The sequence below is a fragment of the Hydra vulgaris genome, chromosome 02 (genome assembly GCF_038396675.1).
Source record: "Hydra vulgaris chromosome 02, alternate assembly HydraT2T_AEP".
Taxonomy (NCBI): domain Eukaryota; kingdom Metazoa; phylum Cnidaria; class Hydrozoa; order Anthoathecata; family Hydridae; genus Hydra; species Hydra vulgaris.
The window spans coordinates 60013148-60032723 of record NC_088921.1 but is presented as its reverse complement, the minus strand read 5'-3'; the positions used below and the strand labels follow the sequence as shown (position 1 = coordinate 60032723).

At 28.7% G+C, this 19576-nt stretch overlaps 1 protein-coding gene across 1 annotated transcript in view; it reads right to left on the bottom strand.

Annotated features, from left to right (window-relative positions):
• The window catches only part of LOC100203767 (pre-B-cell leukemia transcription factor 1), a 41720-nt gene that overhangs the window by 1325 nt on the left and 20819 nt on the right, over window positions 1-19576 (bottom strand). The window contains exons 7-9 of the mRNA XM_065791579.1: window positions 14902-14975; window positions 14485-14580; window positions 12275-12322 (exon numbers count right to left, since the gene is read on the bottom strand). Of these exons, the coding sequence (XP_065647651.1) occupies window positions 12275-12322; window positions 14485-14580; window positions 14902-14975 (218 nt within the window). The remainder of the gene's footprint in view (window positions 1-12274; window positions 12323-14484; window positions 14581-14901; window positions 14976-19576) is intronic.

Genomic DNA, 19576 nt, shown 5'->3' with positions numbered 1-19576 from the left:
AACAAATTTTCCCCTAAGACCATTTAAACCACATAGGTACTTCCAGCACAAATAAACCAAAAAACAATCAAATGGCAATATACCCTACTAAAAACCCCTTTTAAAATAAAATAAAACATAGTTCATTCGAATTTTTTTAACCAATCTAAAGTGTAAGAAAATGAAACAACCCGCGCAACTTAAAATCATAACTAAAAATCAAGTAATATTTGAAAGTAGAAAAAAAACCTATATATATCGCCTGCAAAAATGTAAAGATTTAAACATGTAATGAAGGATATAAGAAATTCTCCGAATAATAATAAAAGACGAAAATTGTGTCTGTGAAAATTAAAACAAAGCAGAGTAATGAATGTAAGATAATATAGCATAAAAGTTCCTTGATAATAGTAATAATATGAAAATCAGCGGATATACCATATATTAAAAAATATTGTAATAAGATTAACTAAATACTAAAATAAGACCAGATAAATTTAAGCCAGATGAGTGGTTAAAAAATTATTTTGGGTGATAAAGCAATAATATTAGTCGAGATATAAAAACGATGTAGAAGCGGGAAAAATATTTTTTACAAGTAAAGTCTTCTCTACGGTCCGAATTAGGTAGGTAACTTTGAGACCATATCTAAATCGAAGTTTCCGAAAAAGTAAAGTTTTCACTACGGTCCGAATTAAACGTAATTTTGAGACCATAACAAAAAAACAACAAAAAGACGTCCATCAACAAAACATGTCGAAAGCCGCTAGTCAAAAAGAATCGCTCTTATATATATTTATATGAATCCTAAAATGAAAACTCAATCACACATGATAACCTCATATACATGGCATACAAATCTATATCTACATTACAACCATATACTATCTATTAAAAGAAAATACTATTTAAATAAGAATGAGTTCAAACAAAGATAGTTTATCTAATAAAAGAACAAAAAGCATGTAAACGATGTAAACAGGCTGTATGTGCATAAGGGTGTATAGGTGTAATGTGTAAGTCTGTGCTGTTTATGTCGTTTAGTAGAGTCTTGTGTTGTTAGTAACCAGCAAAACTCTTAACTACACCAAGCCAGCCCCAGTCATACTCCAGAAAACCATGATGGATTAAACACCTGTGCATGGATTTATAACCGACTTATGACTAAAAAACTAGCCCATGCGTCTTCCAGAGACAAACAACTTCTTTCGCGGTGACAATAATTGTGATTTGGAAAATAGCCGTGCTCGATGACCGTAACACTGACCCTTACGGGCTAGGCCCAATGATCTGACTAGGCCCAATGTTCCTGTTTAAACTATTTTTATGAATATTAGTTACCAACGGGGATTAGCAAAAAAAGGTCAAAGGGTGTTTATTAACTTTATTGAAATTCTTTTGTCGTGTATAAAAGTTTAACAAATTAACTTCCAACATGACTGCAAGCAACCATTATTTAAATTGGGAGTTGGGAATGTAAATAGTTAATGAGTAATAAAACGATGACTTCAAATTGTATGAGTTAGAAATAAATAAACACAAGATAAAATTCCCAAGCATTTAATTTTGAGAGAAAAAATTAGACGAAAAAAAGTTTTCAGAAGTTAAAGGAACTGTTACACTAAAACAGTAACAGTTCCTTCGAGCAACGCACTTTACACTGGACCAGAGAGAGCGCTAGATTTTGTATCGAGGCACTCAAGCAAAAGCTTTTGAACATTAGAGTGTTTTTAACCTTTATAATAGGGATATCAGGCTCTGAAAAAATATACATTAATGTTCTAAAAACTAATTTAAACTTCTGTTTTAAAAACACATGCATAAATATAAATAACATCAGAAACAGCATTGTTATAAATATCTATAACAGAATTAATAATATATATACACACATATATAAATACACACATACAGAGGTGAATACAGTTTTACAAAAATAAATAAATTAATTTTTAAAGCTTTAGAAAATGGCCCGTGTGCCAACCAAGCAAATCATATCTCTATCATTCAGAAAGCATTATCTGGTATTTCATTTTTAGAAGTATAAAATCCATCAAAAGAGAAACATTTAAGTAGAAGACAAATGAAATCCAAATGAAACAAGATTTGTCAAGATCTTTTTATATATCTCATAGTAAGGCATATCCCTCGTTGCACAGTGGGCCAGAATTCACTTTTATGGACAAATTTCATGACTAATTTAATATTAGAGCTATATCCACTAAAAAAAGTATGAGTAATAATATGATGTCTGCGCTTTTTATGAAGGTAATACTTTTTTATTTTGTTGCAATGGATACCTTTATTTTGCTTAGCAACAACCTATTTTTGTTACCTGCAGATATTTTATAAGTGCTATATTCACTAAATTTGGCATGAGTACCAATATGAGATCACACTTCTTACAAAAGTGATCATTTTTTAAATTTAGTTGCTATGAATACTTATATTGCTTAGTTACCGGATACTTTCCTTAGTTACAATGTAGTAAATTGGTATTTGAATATTTTATCAGATTTTTGACCCACCTATATCAAATAACAATTGAGTATTTAGGTAAATAATGTTTTAGGAATAATAAAAGCAAAAAATAGTGCAAGAAAACATTGTCAATTTTGAATTACATCAAAAAAATTATAAAACAATAACATCGTTTGAAGATTGTTTAAGTAATTGTAAAACATCTGAAGAAAATGCTTTATAATTTGATTGGTGTGATGTTTATTTACACAGTGATGAAATAACAGGATCACTGGAAACTAGGAGTCTATTGATAAGATCAGTATTTGTTGCTCTTCTGGATGTTTTTCGGCTGAAAGTTTCGCGATAAGATTTGAAGTCTTTATTTCTAGCCTCTTGAGCTTCCTCTGACATAAGTCTGATGGGTAATGTAAGGCTTTTAATTATGTCATGTCCATGTATCAATACTTTGTGAACCGATTGAGCCATGTATTACCATGGATTAAGGGACACATATAGTCTAACAGTGTCAAAACATTAATCCTTGAATTTTAGGCAGTTTATTTCATATACTGAAGAGAACATTACCAAGATAATGTAAAATCTGAATATAAGGTTTTGGTCAATACCCAGAATTTCAGCTGTTTGTTCATATGCTGCAAAAGCACGCCTTGATGTATTGACATCATTGCTTGTTCCAGAACCACCACTTTTAGGGAAATCAACAACAAGTCCCATTTTGTTCATAAAATCAGTCTGAATCTTTTGTTTAGTTACAGATGCCTTTTCTTTGTGTTCTTTAGATCTTGCTTGCCACTTTCGTGTTTCTTTTTTATATGCAATGTGCAATACCATCTCAAGAAATTGAATCCATGCATGAAAACTGGAAAGACCATATTTGAACTCTCTGTTAGTATAACCTATATTAAGGATATCAAGACTATTCATACTTTTTGGAGAGACACCACACACTGAACAGCATTGGTATGAGTTAGTTTTTTCAGATAATATCGTTTGAACCTTCCCATCAATCATTGTAAGTTCAATAATACAATTCACTTCAATAGAAGATCCGCAAACCTCTAATAAAATCATACCCAAACTTTTTATCTCACTTTTAATGTACTTATCTTCTTAAATCACAGATTCCTTGGATTCCATTTTGTATGCAAATCTTATGGGTCTACAATAGGCTGTGGAGGATGACTTTTGACTTCTCCTAATAGGCACCTTTTCGTTGCTGTTGTTAAATCCAGTCAAATCCAATGGGACTAGACATGTAATAAATAATGATTCTTCACGCTTTAAATTTCTGTTAATATCAGGTTCTGATAAAAACTTGTTTATAAATGCTTTGGCCAGTAGCACCATCAAAACCAGCCTTACATGTGAGTGTCATTGTTTTTATTGCTTTGTCGTTCAATATCAAGTGCCTTAGCACAGGTTCCTGAACTGCACAGATTATTTGCAAAGTATGAAACATTAAATATTTTAAAGGAACTGAAGCTGAATATTACTCCACTGTTATATTTGCAGGATAACATTTCAATTTTGCATCTCTGACATCATTGTAAGCGGGGTAGATGTTATATTCTTTCTCCAAGGATCCGCTTCTAACCAATTGATAGGAAGCTTTTGTCAGACTTGAATCAATTATTAAAGCCAGTGCTTCGTCTGCTGAATATTTAGTTGCTTTATCTGTATTTGAAATATTTAAAATGCTCTTGGCAGCAATAACAATAAATTCATCTCTAAATTTATTATTAGCAGCAAAAAATAATTCATTGAATGAATGAAATTCAATTAAACAAGATACACGCTGTTTTTTGGTTTATAAGAACCATTATCAAATGCAACTGGTTTACGACCACGTCTACTTGTAGTTGGTTCATTGTCTTTTTTTCTGACAATTATATATTCAATAAGCCAGTTCACAAACTTATTTTCAAAATTTTTGACAATATAGTTTGCAGATTTCCACTTTTTTTTTTTAATACAAATAAACAAATCGTTGAACAGTATGCCTAAAATCAACGTCTTTAAATTCAGCAAATTTTGGCTGAATAAATTTCAATATTTTGTCTTGAAATACTAAGATTGTTTTTTTGGAGAAAATTATGAATGTCTAAGTTTAATAAAACCATATCTAAATAATTGTAACAAGCATTTTGTATTTAAAAGTTTAATATTACAATATATATGCCGCGTGGACTACAATAGTAGTAATAAAGTTACTACAAGTGTTAGTAATTGAAATTAAAAGTAATTAAATTACTATTAGTGTTAGTAATTAAATGACTAACAACTACAGATAATATGTTGTTGCTATGCTATGCAAAGTAAGGCATCCATAGCAATCAAAAAAAATTAACCTCATAAGAATTGTGAATCTCATTTTAATACGTACCCCCAATATTGTGTACTTAGCGCAAATAAAATACTGCTAAAACAACGTTAATGTAAAAATGAGTTGTTGCCATGCAAAATTTAGTACCATAGTAACCAAGTTGAAACATATATAAAATCTGAACAGGGATTTAAGGGGACGAGCAATCAATTAAAACACAATTGAAGCATCATAGAGCTTAAATAAATATAAGACAGCACATGGCAAATTGTGGTAATTATTAGTTATAGTGCGGCAAAAAAAAATTTCTTAAGGAATTTTTTTTTTAAATCTGTGATTTTCAAAGTATAACTGAGATAACATGCTATGACAAATTTATTTCACACATTGGTTTTTCTTACCTTTAAATACTCTAGAATAACATGTACTAATTTTTTTTTTCAAAAATGTAGATGTTATTGAAATATAACACAACCTTGATGTCACCATTAATTACTTATTTATAATTTTTTTTTTTTAATTTTAATATTCGAATGCTTAGAGTCTAAAAATTCGAATTTTGAAAGGTAACTAAGGGATTTAATATAAATAAATTATCAATAAATTTCTCCTAATATATATAGAAACTAAAATTAAATAAGTTTTCAAGATTAGATAACTAAAATTTTTCCAATTTTGACCACCTGCTGGCCCACTGTGCATTGCTATAGAAGATAACCTTTTCCTTATGGACAAAAGATCAAAATCAGATAGTAATGGGTGAAAAGACAAATAACTTAAAAACAAAAAAAAAACATTCCTGTAGCTTCTTTTTGTCATGTTAGAATTACACAAGGTATCAACACAGTAACCATGTTAGAATTACAAGTTATCAACACAGTAACCATGTTAGAATTACACAAGGTATCAACACAGTAACCATTAACAGAAAAAGAAATTTACCTTGATCTGCAAAGTAAAAGACAAAAAATACTCCTTTAGTTATGCACTGGGATTACAAGATGCTACCAGATTAAACAGAGAAAGGAACAAATATTAAAGCTGATTTACCCTCTCTGATTTACAATTCTGATATTAAATTTGAAATAGCTGCTTGCTATCCCAAAGCTTGTATCCAGCATAAAAACCCTAATGTAGAACTGTGGAAGTATTTATGATTAGCTTATTAAGATTTGATAGTTAAGTTCTAAATGTAGTTGCTGTTCTCGTTTTTGATTATGAAATGAAGTTCTTTTTAAAACTCTAAGTCATTTACTTTACAAATCAAAAATGTTATCTAATATTGGAGTGCAGCTTGTGGTCAAGTAAACATTTTTTATTGAACTTTTTCATTTTGCAAGCAATGTCTATTTATCATGTAGCTTTAGAGTATTTTCAATTCTGTATTTTTCTAATTTATAAGAAATATCGGCCTTTTCCCAGAAGAATTTGACTGAATTAATTGTAAGTATTATAGCTAACTTAGATTCCAAAATGTAGCTTTAACAAAAAAATAGTGTTAGTTGTTGTTACAGGCGCATCAATGATACAAATTGTGATGGTAATTAAAACACTCATCTGTTCTAGATGGCCTGACAAGGTTGTTATAAAGGCCAAGCAGATTTATAAACGTTATAATATCTTTAACAGGTTTTTATACTACAAAGGTAGTGGTACTATAGATTTTTTATTTGGTTGATAGTGACACCTGAAATGCCTGGCAACAGTTCATTTTGCATAGTTACTTATAGATAGATATATCTTTTTTTGTCAATAAAATTTTTTTTTTTAAACTGTTATTGTAAATAAAATTAACTGGAGCAAGCAGAAGATGATGGTCTTATCATCTTGTCCTGTTAATTTCAGTTACGTTTTACAATCAATATCAATATTATATAAAATAAACACAAATTTTAGGATTTTTAAAATTTTAAGAATTTAATTTTAAATTTTAAAATTTTAAGAATTTTAAAATTTGTAGCACATAAATAAAAAAATTTATATATATATATATATATATATAAACTCGTATAATTAAAATAGCCAAGTAAATGTATATTTATTAATGTAAACAATGTACAAGTAATCACACTTTTATAAGTATAACCATAAACATATCCAGCTATTGTGTAAATGAAAAAAATTTTGAGACATGTAAAAGTTTTAAAAATAAGAGATTGCTTCAGTAATGTTGTGATTAGGGATTGCAATCCCGCACACTTTTTAATCCCGCAGGATCCAGGCGGAAATTTTCAATTTCTGTGCCGATCCCGCGTGGGATTGGTAGATTTCCTATGCACATTATAAAAGGCAAAATGACAATTGTATTTTTCTTTCAAGTATTTTAGAAAAAATATACTCAACTTATTAAATTGATATGATGAGGTAAATAAAGCCAAAAAACACAATTCATTTGTAAATCAATATAATTCTTAACATTTAATGAACAAAAACATAAGCCAAAATACGTAGAACATCTAGCTTAACATAGAACATCTATTAGCTTTATTTATTTTTTAAAACATCAAATATGAGAAAATCATTGTAAGATTTGCCCTCTTAAGAAACAGACCCTATTTAAAGTATCATCACTTAATCTACTCCTCAAAGGACTATATATATAACCAGCAGTTGAAAAAACTCACTTGGCCTCTACGCTTGTTGGTAGTATGATCATCAAGTAACTATGTGCTATATCTAGGAGCATGCCTCTTACTTTGTTGCTTTCATAGGCAGACATTTTCTGTTTCAATAATTTATCAAAGTCTAAAGAATCTAAATTTGGTATCTCCTTTACATTTTCTGTCCAGCTTTTCTTGTCTTTCTGTATTTGATTTTCCAATTCTTTTTTCAGCGATAGAATTGTAGGAGTAAGTATTTAGGAATTGTTAATAGAATCTACAGCTTCTTTTTCTTCGAGTTCATTTTCTTCGTCTTCATTTCTTTCAATTGTACTCTTATCAATATTTTTTTAATTTCTTGACGCATAACGGTTCTTTTTGGCATAGAAAAAGTATTTTCATTTTTTTAAATTTTTTGTTCATATTTTTTAGGATTTTGTTAGTAAACTAGTAGTCCATTTAAATTCTTATTATGATGTTGTGTAAACCTTTCACGAAGTGCCGCAGCTAAATCTATGCTCAAAAGTGATGATTGCTTTTGTAATTTATCTAACATAAATTGAAAAGATGTTTCCGCAGTGACAAGGTTCGAATCTCTCCTGCATAATAGTTCGAGACCAAGTTTTAGTGGTGTCAGGCAAATAATTAAGTCATTGATTTGGGACCATTCTTCTTGGGTGAAACGAACTTCTGACCCAATATCAATTAAGGCTTTTTCAATACACACTTTTAGTCTATGAAATCTTTCTAACATATTGGACATACTGTTCCACCTATTTTAAAATCAAGAATTAACTTAAGCTTTTTCCCACGTTCTTGTAGGATATACTTCTGTAAATATGTATCATTTTTGACAGGAGAGTTTTTAAATATTTTCACAACCTTTCTCACTTTTTTTATTAGTTCTTTGTAATTGCTAGCCAATTCAGCAGATAGTCGGTCCAAAATTATTGTCAAACCATATTTTTTATTTATAACTTCATTATCATCAGTGTCACCATATTCATCTTCTTCTTCACATTTATATGTAGTAAACGATTCTTCGACTTCTCTGTTGTTTTTCTTGTATAAGATATCAATAACTGCAAGTTGTAATCCATGAGCATAACATAGTTGTTGATAGCAAGACATCATTTTACCAACTTTCACCATCACACTTGATCCATCCGTGGTCATGGCAATAATGCCTTTATGGAGGTCAATATCAAAGCTATTTAGCCTTCCTGCAGCTAACTTGACGCAATATTCTGCATTACACGATCCATGGATTCGAATCAATCCAAGATTAAAGTGTTTTGCCTCCAAATGTACATTTAAGTTTAAGTATCTCTGATTATTGAAAATTCTTGATTTTGCTTTTTTAGTGATACGAATTTTTGTATATCGGCTTTTACAGAATCTGAAAATTAACTACCATCGATCGTATAGTATTAGGTGAAGTAGGGAGCCGGAAACCAATCTTTGAAAACAAATACCGCAAATCTGAAGATGTGCAATAACTATTAAATGTAAAGCCATCTTTAGCAACCATGCGCGATACCATTTTTTCCATAGAAATTTCTTTTTACGAAAAACATGTCAATTGTTCTGACCTTTTTCGATAGAATTACCTCTTCGTCTTCACAGTTAATGTTTATTTTAGGCTTTAGTCCAACTGATTCATGCTGTTTTGAAGTTGAAGCTCTGTTTTGTTGTAAAACATTTGATTTTAAATCGGTGCCATAGTTTTTAAATGGATTATTAACCCTTTAGTTGATCTTTGACTTATTTTTAAAACAGCTGAACATAACATGCACTTCGCATTTTCTTCTTTATCACTTTTTTTAAAATAATTCCATATAGTTTTAATTTGCAACATGCTTATTTGATACTTTTGTTTTAAAATCTTGATGCAAATAATTTTAAAAGTAGTTTTTAAAAGTACATTTTTTATTATTATGCACGCACGTTTTCAATTTCACATTTTCAACATACTCATTAACAAAAATTTCAACATACTCGTTAGCAAAAATTTCAACATAACCATTAACTAAACAAAAAAAAATTTGAACGAGTTCCACTAATGTTTTGCTAAATAATTGCTTATTTTTGAATGATTTTTTGATATTTATAGCTAAGAAAAATATTTTAATAGCTGAAGATACATCTTATATATATATATAGATACTTCTTATATATATATATAATATATAAGAAGATACTTCTTATATATATATATATATATATATATATATATATATATATATATATATATATATATATATATATATATATATATATATATATATATATATATATATACATACATATATATATATATATATATATATATATATATATATACATACATATATATATATATATATATATATATATATATATATATATACATATATATATATATATATATATATATATATATATATATATATATATATATATATATATATATATATAAGAAATAAAAATAAAAATGTTGACAAACTTAGACAGTTTCTGATTAATTGCTATTACTTATTTAATAAGTTTCTCAGCATACACTTCATTGTGCATTGTATGACTAGTAAATTATTAAATGGATTTGTTTCGCAAATACTTTAAACACTTTTCATTTGATATCTTTCTGTTTAAAAGCAATAATTTCAAAATCTCGCAAATCCCACGGATCCTCCAGTAGTTTTTGGGGGATATTGCATGCGCTAAATTAATGCGGGATCCCGCGGGAATGCAATCCCTAGTTGAGATCATATAAATGTTGTTTAACAACGCATTTAAAATGTTGAATCAAGTTTATTGTTTTAATATCATTTGTGAAAAATGAGTTCCACAATTGTGGTCCTATTCTACATATTGAGAATTTGTATAGTATCAAAGACATTTTTGAAATATAGTAGTTCTGCATGTTTTGTTACGTATATTTGTGATAAGGTGGAAGTAATTATGGAATACTTTTTAGACCAAATTTTTTTTCAATTTAAACATAAACTAAAGAATGCTATAGATATTTTGTTCATAAATATAAGGAACTCTCAGCTCTTTTATTATTTGTTTAATACTAGCATATCCTTTGTGAATATACTGCATGCTTGCTTTTGCTTTTTATAGACTTAAGCTAGTTTAGATTGGTAAGTACTTGCCCAGGTAATATTGCATTACTTGCTTAAGTAACTTTTCATAAAGCATCAATGTTATAAACTAGACTAATATTAATATGGCAGTCTGATTAAAAATTATTTTATGCATTTAAAAAATTTAACACATTCCTAATTACTAATCTTATGCATTTTTATGCAGTTCAAGGGCTCTATTTTATATTTCATGAAACTACTACATAATCCATAAAAAAAGGAACCTAAAGCTTAAACCTTTTTGTGTATATAATAATATAAAAGTTTTGGTTCAAAATTATTTTTTAAACCAAAACTCACATATTCTGATAATTAAAAATAGCTTTAACTTCTTTTTCTTTACCATCTTGGCACAAATTACAACCTAATGCAAACAATAGTTTTTAAGATAAATATGATGCAACTAATAGCGTCTATCTTCTTTTCTTTGTTTTCCTACATAAAGCATCAAAATTCACCTGGGGTCTGCCAGATACTACAGTTGGATAAGAGCAGAGTTTTCTTTATCAATGAAAGCAGTAGAATTTTCTTATTATCGATTACAACTTGAACTGATATTGGTTCATTTTGTACCTATTGTTATTCTCTTTGAACGAATTTTAGAATTTTTGCATATACTCCACCTTTTTCAAAGTGCTTTACAAAATTAAACAGGTTGTTAATCGCAGTTTAGTTTATGCCATTTACAACTGCATTCAAAATATTAGGATTAGCTAAGCTCAAGTTTTCTTGTATTATATATGAATAAATATTAATATTTTTTGTGTTTTAACTTTATAAAAATATGAATTTCATTTACAAAATCTTATAAATATTTTAAGATGTATTAATATTAAAACAAGTTTGTAACACTAATCTAGTTTCACTGAGACCCAATTATTACAAAACCATTTAGAATAAAATATATACACTGTTTTCACCACATAAAAGTGAGTACATCTTTTTAATTTGTAAAAATCATTATTAGAGACCAGGTGGACATCCCCGGTTTATAAACCAAATTTATATTGATAATATACATATTGAACAATGTTTTCAAGTCTCAAAATACTGGATCGCTTTGGACCACAAAAGTATTCAACTATATAAGTGAAATTTTAACTAAAAAAAGTTCTTCAAACCAGGGTTATTGAAGAACTTTTTTTAGTCATTTGAAATCATTTTATTTGACATAACTTAAATGCAAATTAGTGTTGTAATAGTTCATTTTGAAAGAAAATTAAAATTAACATATATTTCATGCTTATTAGTAACACAAAAAATATTATCAAATTAAAAAAAAAGTTAGTGAAATCTTTTTTTTGAAAAAAAAAAGCTTTTTATTCTACAGCTGAGAAGCATACATCATGCTTTAATCAGATAATTTTAATAATTATGATAATTATACAAAAACATATACATTTCATAAAAGCTGAACATTGAAGCTATAAAATGGTATATGAAAATGTAATCTTTAAAGATGTATTTTTTTTACTTTTGTCCACCACCCCTAACCACTGTGCAATATCTGCTAAAAGTAAAATGTTATGTTTTAGGATTTTCTTGGAGCTAGAGGCTAAAATTTGCAAGGTTTAATTTGAAATCTGTATCGTCAAAATGAGCAATATCTGAGATGAATGGTGACATGGCCTAGTTTAATTGATATGGAATTACCCTTGACACATGGGTTTTGAAGAGATAAACACAAATTTTACAAAAACCAATAAACAATACCAATACTGTTGAAAAATTTGAAAATAAACCTAAAAATTCACAAATACCTTTGCCCATGTATTGATTGAATCCAAAAGACTATTGAAACTATTGACCTAAAAAATATATTTTGAGATATTAAAAAACTGCATAGATACAAACTTAAGCAATCTGTTTATAAAACAAACTTATATTATTTTGATTTAATCTGATGTAAAACTAGTTTGACTTAAAGCTGTGTCAATAGTTTTATTCTTATAGAATTTTAAATCTAAAATTTATATAAAACATATAATCCTTTTAAATAGAAAATATGATTTAATTGATTTTTCTTTTGTGTTGTGTGTTTTTATTTTAATTTTGTTGTCATTTCTATGATTCTAAAAACTTTTCACTTTTTTTTTACTATAGAAATAAATTAAAAAATTAAACAGTGTTTCAAAATAGATCAGATTTTAAATAAATTTATGTTTACAAACTACAAACAAGTTATAAAAAGAATGTTTTTGTTGATCCTTTACCTTGATTTTTATTATTTTACTATTTATTTACTTTTATTATTTATATTTGTTTTACCTCTTATTCAATTTTTTTAACTTTACAGTTAAAAGCTTTATTTTTGCAAAATTTTATTAATAGGCTTTAAATAATAAGAGTTTTTATTAACTTTTTATTAATATATATATTTTTTGTTTTCTTTGGTTTTATCCTCGAATCTTTTATATTTTAATAGAAAAGTTTATATATATATATATATTTTATACAAATTTATATATAAATATTATACAAATTTATATATATATTTTATACAAATTTCAAAATGTTTACTTTATGTTATAGTTTTGATTCTATTTTTTTACCTTATTTTGTTTAGTTAATTTTTTTACAGCTATACACATCACTTTTACAGGAGTTTTTATTTTTATTTTTTTTTAGGTTATTTAGATGCTCCCAGAAGTTCCTACGGGCTTATCACAGAGCACCGCGGGAGAGCATTTAACTAGAAGTTCACACCTCCTTCCTTACCAATGTCACTTATTGGGCTAGAGCCCAATAAGTGACATTGGTAAGGAAGGAGGTGTGAACTTCTCTGGGTTCTGAGCCAGAACTCTAACCACTGTGCCATGGCTGCTCATAGGAGCTTGAAGCAGACATTTATAGCTTGTGTAATATTTCTATCAAAAGTTGGCAATCTCTTTGAAAATAGCAATCGCTTTGAAATAATAAATAAAAAACATAATAAACTAAAATTAGTACTTGGTAAAGTACAAACTTTTTAAATCTGTATAAACATATAAACATGATACTAAATCTGTTTATGCAAGATAGGTATAAGGTATGTAAAAACATCCAAAAATATTTTTGAATAAAAAAAACCTTAAAAGAAAAAACTTTTCTTTGACTAATTTACTCTCGAGTCCTTAATACAAGGTGGAGGAGGGGAGGGGAATGGGGCAGGATATTTACTAATTTTTGGAAAACTTTCTTACCCACCCCAAGCTTATTAACCCCCCCATTTATTAATTTTTACTTGTCATCAATAAAAAATTTATACCTCAAAACTAAAAAAAAAATTTATTGAAAATTGGCCTTAAAAATTGGAAAATAATTCTTTCAGTCACTGTGAAAATAAAAACTTTCAGTATAAACAGGCTTTAAAAATTGCTAACCTAGTAAATCTTAATTTGTCGAAAATGAGCTTTTAGTTTATTTCTCACTAAAGTATAAAACTTATATCAGCATATATATATCAGCTTATATCAGCATATATATCAGCTAATTTTAAGTTCTGACTGATCAATATACGGAGTTTTTTTTTACTTTTTGACGTTTCAAGTCAAATTTTCAGATTTTTTTTTCAATAAATTTTTTAAAGTTATTTTAAGAAATATAATACTAAGTTATCTAGCTTTTAGAAAAGTTTTTTGTGTAAATATGATGCTATCAATACTCTTCCATTTTCAGTACTTTTACTGTTTACAAATATTAAAATAGATGCAAAAGAATAAAAACTTAATTTTAAAGATGTAAACAAAAAAATATAAATTAATAATGAAAGCTCAAAATATATTTATGAACAATAAGTAGCTAACTCATTTTCTTTCAATATTTTATCTTTACTTATTTATCCAGTTTTTCCGGCTATTCAGAGTTTATTATTTTACTGTCAACTCTATACTGCTAAATCATTAATTAAGAAACTCGCAATTTGGTCTGTACCACTGGCCATTTATATTCTTATTGATAAAACAATAATAACTATAATGTAAAAAAGTACCGGGTTTTGAGCCATGTTTGTTGAATCATTTAAATTGCTAGGGTTACTGGGGTTACAAAAATTTTCTTGTCCAGCAACAAGATGATGATTATTATTCTAGAGGAAAAACAAAAGTAAAAAAAAAACTTAAAGAAAAAACACAAGTAAAAGAAAGCTTAAAGAAAAAAACAAAAAAAAAACAAAAAACTAATAAGTGAAAATTTATTCAAGAATGAAAAAATGTTTTAAAACAATGACAAAAGAGTAAAATTAGAAAAAAAAGAATTATAACTTTTATTATTTAACATTTTTTAATATTTTATAATAGTTAAAAATATCTCAAAAACTTAGAAGAAAATACTTGATGTTAATATAAATGTGCAACATATTTCCAATTATCTACAACAGTTTAAAAAATAAAATTCAATTTAAACTTGCTTGAGAGACAGCGATTGCACAATCTGGAGATGTTAGTTGTGAATAAATTTCATTTGTCAATTGAACATGATCTCCTAGTAAAAAAAACCTTGTAAAACTACATGAAATAGCATAGCATAATTTGTAAAATAGCATAATTTATGCTACTTTATTATTTTATGTTAAAAAAACAAAAATCTTTTCTACACAATTAACTTGTTTACTAGTTAAAAAAAGATTTCTAGTGCAGAACTAATCAAGACAAATCCTATTTATACTTTTCAATTGTAATCATATACTTTTTAATTTTTGTTTATGAGAATTATTTATTTTTTAAAAGTATTGACAAGCCATCCCAAAAAACGTGTGGGGTTTTTTGTCTTGTATGTCCATGCATGAGTATTTTATTTTAGACAGCTTGGTCACGGCCGTTTGCAAGTTTTTTTATATTAGGCGTTACACAGTGGGTCAAATGTGACATTTTCTAGCCAAAACCCCCAAAACAAAAATTTTACTAACTTTTTTCTTAGAAACAGTTTATTACATTGAAAAACACAATCTGCGGAGAAAATAACATTTGTTTTAAAAAATTTTAAATTTTATTACATAATTACAAAATTATTTAAAACTCCAATTTTTTCCATTTATAAAAACTTCTGTTAAATCACCCAAAAAATTAACAACAAGGATATTATTTAAATTTATATTTTAAGTAGAGTATTCTCTAGTTGGCTCATACAATAGTTCAATGACAACAGACGGTAGACTTTTTTTTTGTTATGCATCTTCTTTCTAAATGTGCAAATTAAAGGATCAGATGCACATAAAATGAAGGTAAAAAAAAGGTCTAAACTGTTTTCAGATTGCATTTCCTTGTAAAATTTTCATGAATGATCTTAAAAACCTTATTGATAGCCTTTTCAGAAAACATACCTAATGGAAGAGTAAATAATTCAATGAATCATAGCCATGAATCAAAATCTTATGAAGTGTTTGGGTCATAGGATACTAAGAGTACAGATCTACATATAGCAAAGCAGCTTCCCAGCTGAATGTTTTAAATTTTGATGAGCTAATGTCATAATCAAATGACATTGTGGCCAGAATAATATGAATCCTTTTCATAAGATTTGCATCTATGTTCATTATATTAGCTAAAACCTCATATTACTGAAAAAAATCACCTAGCTGTGTTATCATCGATGGATGTACCTGCCCCACCTATTGTTGGTTAGTCTATGACAAGATCCATTTTCTCAGTTTAACTACACTTTTTTCTTCTTCAGTCCTAGCATTTCACTTCATAATTGGCATCTTGTAAAAGATATGAAGCATATATTCTAAAAACCTAATCCAAGCATGCAAAGTTGATACACTGTGTCTGATATTGCCTTCTAAAGATTTTTTTTGAACTATTAAAGATAGATTGTTCATTTTGGTTGGAGATGCAACACACACTGAACAGCATTGGTAAGAGTTGTTAGCTGTGGAAATAATAACATGCGGTAGTGGTGTAGTGGTAGAGCGCTCACCTCATAAGTGAGAAGTACCGAGTTTGATCCCCACCACGTCCCTGGTAGTACCGCACTCAACTTGTTTTGTTAAGGTTTGTGTTTCGGAGTTATATATTTGAGAGAGGGTTGTAACCACAAATAGTAGCCTCCTAAACTGTAGTGGCCTTCTCAGCCTTGAGGCTGTAAATAACTAAAAAAAAAAATAGTCTGAATTTTTATCTATAATTGTTATATTTACAATATGTTGTACTACAACTTCCTTCATTGCACCATCCTCCAATAAAACAGATACATTGGATAATTTCATATTTTTAATAGAAGCCATAGTTGACTCGTTTTCTATAAGAACTACTTTTTTTGATTCTTTTCTACATTTACTATGATTCCAGGTCAAGCCTCACTCATCTCCATGGTTTTCCTCACAATTCCAGCACATTGTGCTGCTGAAATAGCCAATCGAAACCGTAACTTCCATATCTATCAGCAAAACAATTCTCCAGAAAACAGACATCTGTTAATTACTGCTAGAAGCCATTGTAAAAAGGTTTTGTCTAACGCCAAAGCCCGCTATTCTCAGGTCATGAAATCTTGTATCTTATCTTAAAAATTAGGCTCTCGTGACTTCTGGAGAATATTTAATAGTATCAATAAAAAGGGCAAATCTGTAATTACACCTCTCTTGTATGGTTCAGACTTTGTCACCTCACCTAAAGACAAAGTTGAATTTTTTGCTAAGAATTTTTCATCAATATTGTCTCTTGATTCCACTAGTTGCGTTCTACCTGATATTGCCAACAAACAGGTCGATCCATTGCTTGACATTCGTATCACTCAAGCGTCTGTAACTAAAGTGATTTCCTGCTTAGACTCTTCTACAGCTTGTGGCCGGGACAACATACCTGTTATAGTCTTGCAGAAGTGTTCTCCGGAGCTGTTGTCTATACCTTGAAATCTATTCAACAAGTGTTTATCAGAGTCTTATTTTCCAGCCTGCTGGAAAGCGGCATCTGTTATCCCTATTTTCAAAAATTCTGAAGAGCAATCTGATACGTCAAACTACTGTCCCATTAGTCTTCTTCCTATCATAAGCAAGGTTTTTGAATCTTTAATTAACAAACACTTAATCTCTCATCTTGAATCTAATAACTTACTTTCTGATCATCAATATGAATTTTGATCTTTTCATTCTACAGCTGATTTTCTAACAGTAATAACCGATAGGTTTATCATGCATTAGATAAAGGTGGAAAAGTAAAGGTGTCACTCTTGGCATTTCTAAAGCATTTGATAAAGTTTGGCATGCTGGTCTTATCCATAAGCTTTCTTTTTAAGGTGTATCAGGTGACACCTTTAAGATTATTGAATCCTTTCTTTCCAATCATAGTATAAAAGTTGTCCCCAATGGACAGCACTCTTCTTCTTATTCTGTAACTTCAGGGGTTCCTCAAGGTTCAATCCTTGGCCTTAAACTCTTTTTAATTTTATTAATGATCTTCCAGATATTCTCACATCTAAAGTGGCATTGTTCGCTGAAGATACTACCATTTATTCTTGTCATGATAAGAAGCCAACACTCTCTGATTGCCTGGAGACGAGACATTTGAGCTTGAAAAGGATCTCACTTCTGCTACAGCATGGGGCTCACAGTGGTTGGTGAACTTTAATTCAGATAAAACTCAATTTTTTTTAGCCAATTGTTATTGAAATAATTTAGATCTTCCTATATTTATGAACGGTAATGTACTTGATGAGCCATCTACCCTTCATCTTCTAGGATTAACTCTTCTGATCTTTCTTGGAAACCATATATCAAATCTATTGCAAAATTAGCATCTGCTAAGGTTGCATCTCTTTATCGAGCTCGACACTTTCTTACTCTGGATTCTATTCTCTATCTCCAAATATCTCAAATCCGGCCTTGTATGAAATACTGTTGCCATATCTGGGGCGGATCTTCTAATCTATGATCTTCTATGATGCCCTTTTTCTTTTAGACAAGGTGCAAAAACGCATTGTAAACATAGTTGGACCTGCTCTTGCAGCCAACCTTCAACCATTATCACATCGTCGTAATGTTGCTTCTCTTTTTCTTTTCTACAAATACTATATTGGGCACTGCTCTAAGGAGCTAGCACCTCTTGTGCCATCTACTAAAATTCATTCTTGTGTTAGTCGTCATTCAATTAAGTCTCATCCTTTTTCTGTGACTGTTCCTAAGTGCTCCAAAAACTCTTATTCCTCAAGTTTTTTCCTTGAACATCAGTTCTAGGAAAAAAACTTGAGGAATAAGAGTTACGAATTTACTTCCTTCATCTTGCTTTCCTGATTCATATAATTTGCAATCCTTTAAGTTGCCTGTCAATTGTTATCTTGCTCTATAATCTTCATCTTTTCTCTTTCAGTAACTTCCAACTTTAATTAGTGGTTGCTTGCAGCCTTGTTGGAAGCAAAGATATTTAAAAAAAAAAAATTAAATCTGAGAGGCCTACAGTAACTAGTTGACAATGGTTTCGGATTTTTCCAAACAACCTGTTTTTTCTCATCTTTGAACCAATATAGTTCAAGAGGAACAAAGCAAGTTATGAAAAGCAATTTGTCGGTATTAAGTTCACTCATATTATCTGACTATTGTTTATAAACAGATTGTCCTGTTGCACCATCAATTTCAGCTTTGTATATTAGAATTAGTATAGCACAATCTTTAAGCACAGGCAAATTTAATACTACACTATCAGCATAATCTTGATGCAGCATGAAAAAGAAGATCTTGTAATAGTACCTCTGCAGAGTAGTCACTGACCTGAATGTTTTCAGGGTAGCATTTATATTTAGCCTCTTTTATTAGATGATATGATGGGTATACGAAGTTAAATTGAAGAGCATTATTTCTTAAATACTGCTTAGTGATCCTGTCGATAATTCTTTGTTACATATTTTTTTAACAACTTTTGCTTCTATAAATCTTTTATCTTTTTTTAAACTTTTATTTGCTGCATATAAAAGATCGTTTTAATTTTATTAATCCAAAAGCTCGGAAACAATGCAATCTTTCGTTAGCACAGATGCATCTTCAAACAAAACTGAAGGGTATCCATAATAACAATAATAACAATAGAAATAAACTGTATAAATTATAATAAATTTTATTCATAGTTAAAGTAAACATAACACAGGTTTTCGTT